Here is a 12,525-nt window from a genome sequence, read left to right on the forward strand (position 1 = left end):
TGCCAGTGGCGGATGGAGTGAAACATAATGTGCCAAGGAGGTTCTATTGGATTTAGGTCAGGCGAGCATGGGGGCCATTCATTGGTATCAATTCCTTCATCCTCCAGGAACTGGCTGCATTCTCTCACCACATGAGGCCAGGCATTGTCGTGCACCCAGAGGAACCCAGGACCCATGGACCAGCGTAGGGTCTGACAATGGGTTCAAGGATTTCATCCCAATACCTAAAAGCAGTCAGGGTGTCACTGTCTAGCCTGTAGAGGTCTGTGTGTCCCTCCATGGATATGCCTCCTCAGACCAGCACTGACCCACCCCAAACCAGTCATGCTGAACGATGTTACAGGCAACAACATAATGTTCTCCACAGCTTCTCCAGACCCTTTCATGTCTGTCACATGTGCTCAGGGTGAACCTGCTCTCATCTGTGAAAAGCACAGGGCACCAGTGGCTGACCTGCCAATTCCGGTGTTCAATGGCAAATGCCAGTTGAGCTCTATGGTGCCAGGCAGTGAGCGCAGGGCCCACTAGAGAACATCAAGCCCTCAGGCCACCCTCATGAAGTCTGTTTCTGATTGTCAGAGACATTCACACCAGTGGCCTGCTGGAGGTCATTTTGTAGGGCTCTGGCAGTGCTCATCCTGTTCCTCCTTGCACAAAGAAGCAGATACAGGTCCTTCTGATGGGTTAAGCACGTTCTATGGCCCCATCCTGCTCTCTTACAGTAACTGCTTGTCTCCTGAAATCTCCTCTATGCTCTTGAGACTGTTCTGGGAGACACAGCAAACCTAGCAATGGCACGTATTGATGTACCCTCCTGGAGCAGTTGGTCTGCCTGTGCAATCTTTATAGGGTCCAGGTATCACCTCATGCTACCAGTAGTGACACTGACTTTAGCCAAATGCAAAACTAGTGAAAAACAGTTGGAAAGATGACTAGGGAAAGAAATATTAGTGGCCTCCACCTATAAAACCATTCCTGTTTTTGAGGTCATCTCATTGTTGCCCATCCAGTGCACCTGTTGTTAATTTCATTAACACCAAAGCAGCTGAAACTGATTAACAACCACCTCTGCTACCTAACTGACCAAATCAATTTCCCAGGAGTTTAATTGACTTGATTCTATTGACTTGATATATAAGTGTTCTTTTAATTTGTTTTGAGCAGTGCGTATTTTTATATATTTATATATAAATCACAAGTCCAAAGTAAGCTGAAGGAACTAATTCTCAAGGTATAAGAATTCATAAATAGTTAAAGGTCATTGAATTTTTATAGATATGGTATTGCAAGAAAAAATAAACACTTACACTTTTTCCTCCACAGACACTGCTACCCCTCCTTAACATAAGTACAAATCAGAATTCTTATAAACATATGCTCCTCTCTACCAGAACTGGCACTATCCTGGTCTCCATGGCATGGAAAATGACCTCTCCTTCACTCTAAATGATATTGTTTTAGCACAAAGTCCATTGTAGTCCATTGTAAGGAAATTAGGACTTATATTTCTACAAAGCACATTTTATTGTCTCCCGAGGGACTCTGGACATGTATGTGGTAGGTAAAAGGGCAGATATGTTTTCTTTTGCCATCATGAAGACCAAAGTGCTGCCCAGTCCCATCAGTGAAGCGAAGAACTGCATTTGTAGAGGTCTGTTTTTACATAAACTGTTATGAAAGAGACTGACGTGATTTTTTTTTTCTATTAGAAAAAAAAATGTGTACTTTTTGCCAATGCTGCTCCACCAAAGGTCATAACAGTGATCAGACCCCACCGCCCTAAAGACTGAACAGAGCTATGCCAAAGACCGGAAATTCCAAGGGTCAGAGCTATGCCACTGCAAAGCCAGATCCTTGTGTTTATAAAAGCAAAATGAAACTGTGGTACACCCAGAACAATGCCGTCATACAGCCAGCGTAGATCCTACACAATTATCTGTTACTATCTTTATTCCATTTCTCTGAAAAATGTCATCTCAGAAAAAAAGCCTTCATCTGGTCATGCTAATTACCTCGCTTTCTAAATAACTCCCCAGGGACAAGCATGCTGTAGGTGAAGTCAAAAATTCAGATTTGCATGCTTGTTCCAGGTCAGTAATTCTGAAAATATTGAGGCCATTAGATCCAACAGGACAGCTAAGAGACCATCATTTGTTTTTAGAAGCAGAATTCAGCAATGTCTGCCTACATACTGTATTTCTGCCAGTATAGATTAACTTTCAGTCTAAACAACTCTATGATCAAGTTGTTCGCTTAAACATATACTCTATGTGCACTTTAAATAAAGTTTCTTAATAATTACTTATCTTTTCAAAGAGCTTTATTGATTTCAAAAGAAATGTAGTCACTACACCAATGTACTGTAGAAGACCACTCATTTATTTCTGAACAAATAGTCTATTTTAATCCATGCTTATTGTATTCTGCCTCGTAAGCAAAAAGAAAATGACACGTGAGAGCTGTTATTGTGCCAACCCTTTCTAGCTAAAAAGGAAAACCAGAATTATCCAGAATTACTGCACACTACATTGCACTTTGACTCCTCTTTGCACCCATTCACACAATACTAGAGCCTACTTTGGACTATAATCTGCAGTTACTGGTTAATATAGATTAATAAATATGTCTGTTACGTAAAAATTGATGATGGTTGTACTTAAATCTTCCTTGGGGCTTGACGTATTTTTAAGGTTATGAACGCTTATATATACATGGATCTTCCTTGGGGCTTGCTGTATTTTAGTATTTTAAAGCTATGTGTGCTTATATTTACTATACAGGTGTTTTATTTCTTTTCTTTTTTTTATTTAAACGATGGTTAAAAATGTACAATAATAACAGCACAAAATTGTCGTGTTTTTTGGCATCCTGGCTGAAATAATCTCCATGACTAAGCTCCGGGGAGCAGAGAGAAACACGTTGGGGCCGTGGCCTAGCGGGAGCTCAGGCTGAGGTTGTCTCTCTTATTGCTACCATAGGGCTCCGTGAATGTATGGCACCAGGGTTCTTTCCTCTATCTTTCTTCTATCCCTTCCAGTGACTACAGGAGCTGGAACGAGCTCCAACCCTTTCTGGCACTTCTGAAAAGGACGGGCATCACCCAAACTACTCCCCACAGTGATAAACCGTGGGTCACACTGGCTGAAATAATGTTGTTTAGGATGATGCCTAAGGAGGGATTATCTAAAATATGAAAGCATTCTGTTCTTAATAAATTACCTTTTATGAGGAGATTGGGTTGTGACGGTATGTGGAGTTATACAATTTTTATCTTCAGGCACACAGTTTGGTTATTTTCTAAATCTAAAATGTTAAAGCTGAACTCCAGGCTCACAAAAAAATGAATAGGGAATAGCCTAATAGTGTTTGTGTTGAATATGAAATTATTCTTTAAAATATGTAAATTTAAATACCCGCACTAACCTTTTTTTGTGCTAGCTGCTATCTCCTATTTGAACACTCACTCATACTGTTTAGTTCGATTTAGAATTTTAAATATCTGCTTTTGATTCTCCCATTATTCCTTGGTACACCAGCTGCATCTGTAAGGGTTTGTATAAACCAGCCTTTTTCAACCAGGATGCCCAGGTACCCTGGGGTTCCTTGAGGTTTCTTCAGGGGTGCTTTGGCAAAATGCCTAAAAATTTATCAGAAATTGTGTACAGTACAAGCCAGCGGGTGGATCAAGCCTGCCTTTTAGTTACCCACAGCAACAGGTTTTCCTTATGCACCATTACGGCTTTCTGAGCATCCTAACAACCAATTATGTAATCAGTTAATAAGGAGGATGTCTGTTGCCTCCACAGCATCCTTGTTTGACCCTCCTCTGCCCCTCTCCCCCAGCACTGGGGTGACATTAGCTGACTGATGGATAAAAATTGAGGGAGAAGAGAAACATTGGAATACTATTCAGTACCAGTGTGCAAAAGTGTATTTGCTTTGGAAGAATAAATCACCTCTAATGTTGGGTGTCCTACGTGTGGGTGTTGCTGTATTGTTTAAAGCTATTAGAATAGTGTATGGAAATAAAAAGCACTCGCGCCAATCTTTGTAATTGGTGGAAAAATGGATTGCTGCTGTGATTAACCTCTAAGGGTGAAAAGCTGGAAATTTATGTAATATTAGATATTACGTCAACAGCGCATACCCTGTAGCAGGGTGGTAAGGGAAAGAATTGCTGTATGTGATGGTATATGGATATCAAATGTATTAGTATTGACACCAACAAATCTACCTATGACTTAGGGGTTGCTGCTGCCAACAGCCCTAAAAGTGTACGTATAGTACTAGGTAGTGTAATAAATTTTACCTATTAGAATAGTGTTTTACATTTTAGAATGGGGTGCCTTGAGACTGTCCATAATTTTAAAGGGTGCCTTGAGATTGTCTATAATTTTAAAGGGTTCCTTGAGATTGTCTATAATTTTAAAGGGTGCCTTGACTGAAAGGTGGAGAAACACTGGTATAGACTAAAACTGCTGTCATACCTGCTGGTCATGTGAATCAAAGGTAGGCAGCGGGGTGGCATATCAGCGAGTAGACCTAAAAAGTGCAAGAAAAATAGAAAAATAAAATCAGTGGCCTTGTTTTTTTTTTTTTTTTTTAAATCTTTAAAGCTTCTGCTTAAAAAGGGCCCTTAGGCTGCACTAAGTTGTTTTTGTCACCACATAGGCTGATTTTACAAACAACACTTTTGACTCCATCCATTCTGGTCTGCTATTATTTTAAGCAGTATGTTTTCCCTGAGCCCATTATTCATTTTTAGGTATTGTTATATGCTTCTCTTAGTTTGCATTTGCTGTATGTTTATGTAGACATTAATGTATCTAAAATCGCATTCCTCATTTAAAGTGTTGTGAACCCAAAAAATGGAAAGCTTTTGATGGAAAAGTTACAGAGATGGATACCCAGTTTACAATCCGTGCCAGAGAGCTACGTGATATTTATAACAGCATTAACACCCAATACTTCACTCGTGATGAAAGGATTGATGCTCTTTTGACGCTTAAGCATACTGTCAAGGTAATTTATTTTTCTTTTGGAAACTTGGCTGTGTGAACAGGTGTTTTGTAACACTATTAATATTTTACAGTTCATTTATGCAGATATCAATTATTAATCCAATAATACAAATGTCTAGTTAAAAATAAAGCTGAGACAGAAGTTACGTATATTGTATAAATGCCTAAACTGTAGCTAGCACAGGTACATCACAAACTTGACCACCAAATGGTAACTACCAGCCTGTATTGCCAATGTAATGTTTGTTGTCAGGATCTAAAACAGTTCAGTAGGCAGGACATTTTGAAGCCAGTTATGTCTAACACAAAGTACTAAAGTCTACATTCATTTTAGTGTACGTATCTATTCATATGCTGTACCTTTTTTTTTACAAACAACACTCTGTTGCAGGCAGCCTTTTTATAAAATAAAGGATCTCCGATTTCGAGTTTAACAGTTGCCGAATTTATTGAATAATTTTGTTCTTCTGAGTTTCTGATTTTTAAATGTTTTTCCTGAAACAGTTTCGGTAATTGGATTGCCATGTTTTACTCTGTATAAAGATATAATAGGGAAAGTCACTAGACAAACCCCCTGGTGAACATGCAAAAGCAAACGTAATAGTTCAAAAGTGTTGCGTGTAATGAAACACGTCAGTGCTTCATTATATTCTAAAGCTATTCATACTTAGGCTGATTATTTTTCAAATGAGGTCATTGTGGGCCCCATTAAATGAAAAATCGCCTATATATGAATCATGTAGTAATCACATCTGCATGTGTTTGAGGTCATTTATATTACTATTTCCTGCATGGCCCAGAAATGTGTGTGTATATATATATATATATATATAGATATATATATATATATATATAGATATATATATATATATAAATGTATTTTTTATTTATTTCTTATAGGAACACAATTGCAAATTAACCCAAGAGATTGTGGAGCTAATTGACAGAGAGGCTGACCTTTTATTTCGTGGTGTGGAAGAGCACAACTTGGAAGGACTTCGGAAGAGAATATCTACTCTTTTCCTACAGTACATTAAAATTCCCACATTTAACCCAGAAGTTGGCAGATTACTCAAGGTAACGATTCAACAAATGTTTAAGCAAACCTGTCACTATAGCATTGAGTCCCATAAGCAAGAAAGGATGGCTATATTTCTACATACAGTGGAGCCATGGAGAATGAATGCAGCCACCCTCTAACAGAGTCAGAATACAGCAGCAAAAGAAAGGATATTGGAGATTGGAGGAGGCTGAAAACAATAGAAAGTACATTTTCGAGTTATGAACACTCACTTAAATTTTTTTTCTAAAACCAGTGTCACTTTAAAAAAAACATCATTATCGTAAAGGTACCAAATAGGCTACAGCAATTTAATGCAGTCACCTAGTAGTACCTAGATGACACTTCCAGCTCCCAAAACTCAGGCAGGTGTAACATGCCAGCACTTGCTGGTAGTGTCAAGCAGTCTCACTCTATACATGTTCATACTGGGCTATCACCATGGATGGCCCTACTGGCTAATAGGAACATGTGAGAGTCAAGCCATCTCATAAAAATGTACAGGTTGCAGGATCTCCTGATGATACATTTACAGCAGCATTCATCTGATGCACAGTCCCTACAAATCAATTTAAATATCATTCATCACTATACTTACTATACAGTGGATATACAAAGTCTACACACCCCTGTTAAAATGTCAGGTTTCTGTGATGTAAAAAAATGAGACAAAGATAAATCATTTCAGAACTTTTTCCACCTTTAATGTGACCTATAAACTGTACAACTTTATTGAAAAGCAAACTGAAATCTTTTAGGGGGGAAAGTAAAAACTAAAAACTAAAATAATGTGGTTGCATAAGTGTGCACACCCTCTTTAAACTGGGGATGTAGCTGTGTTCAGAATTAGGCAATCACATTCAAACTCATGTTAAATAGGAGTCAGTACACACCTGCCATCATTTAAAGTGCCTCTGAATAACCCCAAATAAAGTTCAGTTGTTCTAGTAGGTCTTTCCTGACATTTTCTTAGTCGCATCTTACAGCAAAAGTCATGGTCTGCAGAGAGCTTCCAAAGCATCAGTGGGATTTCATTGGTAAAAGGTATCAGTCGGGAGAAGGTTACAAAATAAATTCTAAGGCATTAGATATACCATGGAACAGAGTGAAGACAGTCATCATCAAGTGGAGAAGATATGGCACAACAGTGACATTACCAAGAACTGGACGTCCCTCTAAAACTGATGAAAAGACGAGAAGAAAACTGGTCAAGGAGGCTACCAAGAGGCCTACAGCAACATTAAAAGAGTTGCAGGAATATCTGAGATGTACTGGCTGTGTGGTAGAGTGGCAAGATGGAAGCCTTTTCTTATGAAGAAAAAACATCCAAGCCTGGCTAAATTTTGCAAAAACACATCTGAAGTCTCCCAAAAGCATGTGGGAAAAGGTGTTATGGTCTGTTGAAACCAAGGTTGAATTTCTGAGCAATAATTCCAAAATATATCTTTTGTGCAAAAACAACACTGCACATGACCGAAAGAACACCATACCCACAGTAAAGCATGGTGGTGGCATCATCATGCTTTGGAGCTGTTTTTCTTCAGCTGGAACAGGGGCCTTAGTCAAGGTAGAGGGAATTATGAACAGTTCCAAATACCAGTCAATAATGGCACAAAACCTTCAGGCTTCTGCTAGAAAGCCAAACATGAAGAGGGACTTCATCTTTCAGCATGACAACGACCCAAAGCATACAGTACATCCAAATGAACAAAGGAAAGGCTTCACCAGAAGAAGAATAAAGTTTTGGAATGGTCCCGCCAAAGCCCAGACCTGAATCTGATTGAAAATCTATGGGGTGATCTGGGGAGGGCTGTGCACAGGGGATGCCCCCACAATCTGACACATTTTGAGTGTTTTTGCAAACAAGAGTAGGCAGATATGGCCAAAACAAGATGTGCCATGCTGATAGACTCAGACCCAAAAAGACTGAGTGCTGTAATAAAATCAAAAGGTGCTTCAACAAAGTATTTGTTTAAGGGTGCTCACACCTTTGCAACCATATTATTATTATTATTATTATTTTTTTTTTAGTTTTACTTCCCTCCACCTAAAAGATTTAATTTTGTTTTTCAATAGGTCACATTAAAGGTGGAAAAAGTTCTGAAATTATTTATCTTTGTGTCATTTTTTTACATCACAGAGACCTTACATTTTAACAGGGGTGTGTAGACTTTTTATATCCACTGTAGCTGCTGTTATACACTGCAGTAAATAACCTCAAGTGAACAAATTATTTATTAAATGTTTGTGTGGATCAATGATAAGTGATGCGATCTGCGCTTTTAGCATTATCATGCTGTACTGCCAGAGATGCTAGAAAAGCACAGTAGCTAATGTTGGTGAGAATTCAACCCTCAACCCAATTGCCTGGCTACGGTTGTGGTAAGCTATGTTGGTCATTTTGCCTCTGGTTGTATGATAATCAACTAATTACAATTTTTTTCTTCAGGTTCCTCAAGATCCTGCTGTTCTTCGCAAAAATATATATTTCTGTAACAGCTGCAAAAGCTACCTACCATCAACTGAGTTTTCTCTCTCTGCGAATGCTCACAGTATTGGCAGGTGTAGAAAATGTTCAAAACTGGACAATGAAGCTCGACAAAGAGAAGAATTTTCAAAATATAGACTTTTAATGAAACAACTGAAAAGAGCAGAAATAGAATATGGTGATGATGCTAAAATAGCATTTGTGCTTCAGGTAAGTGTTTTCATCAATTTTGAGGTTGGTTGTTTTTTATGGGTATATTTAATAACGTAAATAATTGTAATATTTGTATAGAACTAACTGTTTTCAGTTAGTGTCAATGTATTTTTATACCCTACCTTTTAAGATACTTAGGCACACCTAGGCACATAGAAAAAAGAATGCCAGTACCCTTGAGGCTACAATTCCCGCCAACTACCACCTGTTTAGTTCTGCTTAGTGTCTGGCAGAATTGAAATTTGAAGATGTCTTACTATCAACAGCTACTTGTAGATTCAGGGCGGATATTTGAAATTCTGGAAGTCTGTCCGGTTAGCTAATGAGTGTAGTTTTTTCCAGTTCTTTAGGTGTTCTTTCTGTGATGGTCCTGTAGTCAACATTGACTACCCACCTGTATTCCATTTAGCAAAAGTTCTCTGCTTTCAGATCAGGCCAGTATAGCTGATTAGTACTTTAATTCAAGGGGATATACACCTCGTTCCACTATTAGGCTTTCATCATAAATCTTGTATTGTCAGTGCTACAATCATCCACATTTGACCCTTTTAGGGACATTTCCCGGACACTGTTATCCCATAAGATACCCTATCTTGTGGCCATCACTTCAGACAGAAGGGTTTCCAAACTATCAGCATTGTCCTGTAATAAGCCCTATTTACATAAACACACGTTCGTTTTGAGACTAATGCTGCACAGAATTTCGGCCGTTTGCAGACTGAACGATTATTCATCAGTCGAAAGCGAATTGGCCACTAACTTACAGAATAAACTCTTTTACATAATCGTTTTCATGATCACAATGATCGTTCGATAACATGCACAATACAAGTCAGAATATTATTTTCGTTTCAATTTTACCATACACGTAACAACTTTTGTAGAAACGATAAAAGTTTTTGCTATGGGTCCATCGACATTAGCCGGGCACACGATCTAAATTGTCGGTAAACTTGTGTTCACTAACGGCCCGATTTTCGAACGATCTTTCCCAAAACTACCATTTTCGGCAGAAATTCTGTGCGTGTATGGCCAGCATAAGCCTAGTACAGAACACACTAGTTGCTTTTTTTTCATTCAACACAACAGGGCTGAACGAAAAAAAAAAACTGACAGCTCAGAAGGATCTGCTGTACTAACTGCCCAACATTAGTACAGCAATCTCCTCTGCTGTACTAATGTGTTCTGACACCCCCCCCCCCTTTCCGCCAGAACACTCCGATCAGCGCTCTCAGCTATTGGCTGACGATGCTGATTGGGAGCTGATCGGCAAAGACCTTTTTCGGTCATGCAGTACACACGGGCCGCATGTCAGCCGGTTTCTTTCGAACCAGCCATGCCTCCCGACATTCTGCGTGTGTGTATTAGGCTTAAGGACATTTTTCTACCCAAAGAATTCTCTACCTTTCACCCTAATGAACATTTTGTGTTACCTTCCCTGTGTACGACATCAGAACCACCCCAATGAGGTCTCTCTCCATTGCCTAGATGCTGTGAGGGCTCGCAGAGTTTACAGCCTCTGGTTCTTGAAGCAACCAGATCTTAGAGAGAGCCATTGGCTCCCTCTGCTGTCAATCACAGCCAGTGTGTAGAGAGTGGGTGGTAGGGCTGAGCCACACGTTGTGAGTGTATGGACACACAAAGCCAGCCTGGAAGCTAGATCGCAACAATGCCCCACAGCAAGCGATTTGCTATGGTGGGCACTCAGTGGGGAGAGGAACCTGGAGCACCTGCAGGGGACCGGATAAGAGGAGAATCCGGGCTGCTCTGTGAAAAATGATTGCACAGAGCAGGTAAGTATAATATATGTTTGTTATTTAAAAAAAAAAAAAAAGTTAAGCGTTTACAATCACTTTTTTTACTTTGTTATATAGAGGACGTATGGTTATATAGATGGGTGGTTTTGGTATATATTAGTCGAACTTGACTAATATATACCAAAAACACAGTATATACTAGCTCAGGAGCATTTTTTTTAACCCTTTAGTGCTTTCATTTATTCACCTATTTGTTTTTTGTTTTTTTACATTTCATGATGTATACTATTTATTTCTGTGCTGATGTGTTGCCTTGTATGTGCTTATTACAAACAAATGGTTAAAAAAGTATACATTTAATATTTTGCAGCTTACCAACTCTTAGATGTGATGACTGCAATGTTTCCTTTTTTAGGCTTTCTTTCCTTTTCTTTCACCTGGTGATGCTGCCAGTAAGTCTGTTGTTTTTCAACAGATCAAGCTGTTCGGCAGTTTAACAGGTTAGAAGGTTAAGAAAACCCATTTAACTCTAACAGGTGTGCTAACAATGGTAATCTTTTATTCATTTATGTAAAACCCTCGCTTCAAAAGGAAAACAAATACTGTCGCTGTGACTGCTTAAAAGCCCTGGTTCACACTGATGCAATGCGGAAAACGCACAAGATTTGCTGTGTTTCACCATATCGCACTGCTTAGCAATTGCACCACGTCCATGCGATTTGCTGCGGGTGTCAATGTTAGACACCCCGAAACAGATCGCAAAATGCAGTGCGATTGCCAGAATGGCATCACATGGGTGTGAACATCCATACGATGAGATTCAGGTGCGGAGAAAAAGTGTCCTGCACCATTGTGGTGCAGGTGCGATTTAAGTCATACAAAATGTATGGCTCAAATCGCACCGCATGGACATGTGCACAGGAATGCGATGCGAATGACATGCATTGTTCCGTATGCACCTAGGCTAAATCTACAAATCCATCTAACACTACTCTCCCGTCCAGACTGAAAATTCTGCTGTCCAAGTGTGTCTCTGTGCTCCTTCATCCAAAGGGGGGCACTCTAATACAAAAGGTGTGTTACTGGCCAGATCATCAGGTGAAAACAGAGGGGGGAAAGCCTAATAAAGAGAAATAATGCAGCCACCACAATATATTACATTTTTGCTTTTGGGTTTAATATTGCCTAAATGTTTACTCCGAACCCTTAACATTTAAAGTGATTGTAAAGTCTGTTTTTTTTTGGTTAAAAATAACAAACATGCTTAACCTACCTGCTCTGTGAAGTGGTTTTGCACAGAGTGGCATGGATCCTCTACTTCTCAGGTCCCTTTTCTGTGATCCTGGCCCCTCCCTCCTGTTGAGTGCCCCCATAGCAAGCAGCTTGCTATGAGGAACCCGCGCCGAGTCACAGCTTTGTGTGCCCATTCAGACATGGAGCCATGACCCTGCTTCGCCCCCTCTCCCTCCTGATTGGCTGACTGAATTTTATTGACAGCAGCGGGAGCCAATGGCGCCGTGCTGCTGTGTCAGCTAATCAGGAGGAAGAGTCTCAGGCAGCCGATACACTCCTGCAACATCATCGGATAGAGATGGGCTCAGGTGAGTATTAGAGGGGCTGAGAGGGGCTGCTGCACACAGAAGGCTTTTTATCTTAATGCATAGAATGCATTAGGATGAAAAAACCTTATGACTTTACAACCCCTTTAACTTCCTTTAGCATAACATTTTTTGCTGGCTAGCTGGTAATTGTGCTGGGAAATGTTTGTATTGTATATGTCTACACATGTTTTTCTGGGCTGCTGTAAAATGTGAAAAACTCCTTTAATGCCTCTTTTTATTAAAGCGGAGCTCCAGGCTAAAATGGAACTAGATCGAAACCAATTTTTACCCCCCCCCCCCTTGTTTTTGGACATCCTTCTTTTTTTTTTTGCATTTTATACCTTTGTTGTGATTTTCCAGCAGGACTTCCATTGAGGTATGTCAT

General features: G+C 39.6%; 1 protein-coding gene and 1 long non-coding RNA gene across 2 annotated transcripts in view; both read left to right on the forward strand.

The window, feature by feature from the left end:
• IQUB (IQ motif and ubiquitin domain containing) overlaps window positions 1–12,525 on the forward strand; it is a 67,833-nt gene that overhangs the window by 47,699 nt on the left and 7,609 nt on the right. Inside the window, exons 9-11 of the mRNA XM_082257096.1 lie at window positions 4,852–5,022; window positions 5,922–6,098; window positions 8,531–8,779. Of these exons, the coding sequence (XP_082113222.1) occupies window positions 4,852–5,022; window positions 5,922–6,098; window positions 8,531–8,779 (597 nt within the window). The remainder of the gene's footprint in view (window positions 1–4,851; window positions 5,023–5,921; window positions 6,099–8,530; window positions 8,780–12,525) is intronic.
• The window catches only part of LOC309555221, a 375,479-nt gene that overhangs the window by 43,865 nt on the left and 319,089 nt on the right, over window positions 1–12,525 (forward strand). The window lies entirely within an intron of this gene.

The sequence above is a fragment of the Pelophylax lessonae genome (genome assembly GCF_965119305.1).
Source record: "Pelophylax lessonae genome assembly, chromosome: 4".
Taxonomy (NCBI): Eukaryota; Metazoa; Chordata; class Amphibia; order Anura; family Ranidae; genus Pelophylax; species Pelophylax lessonae.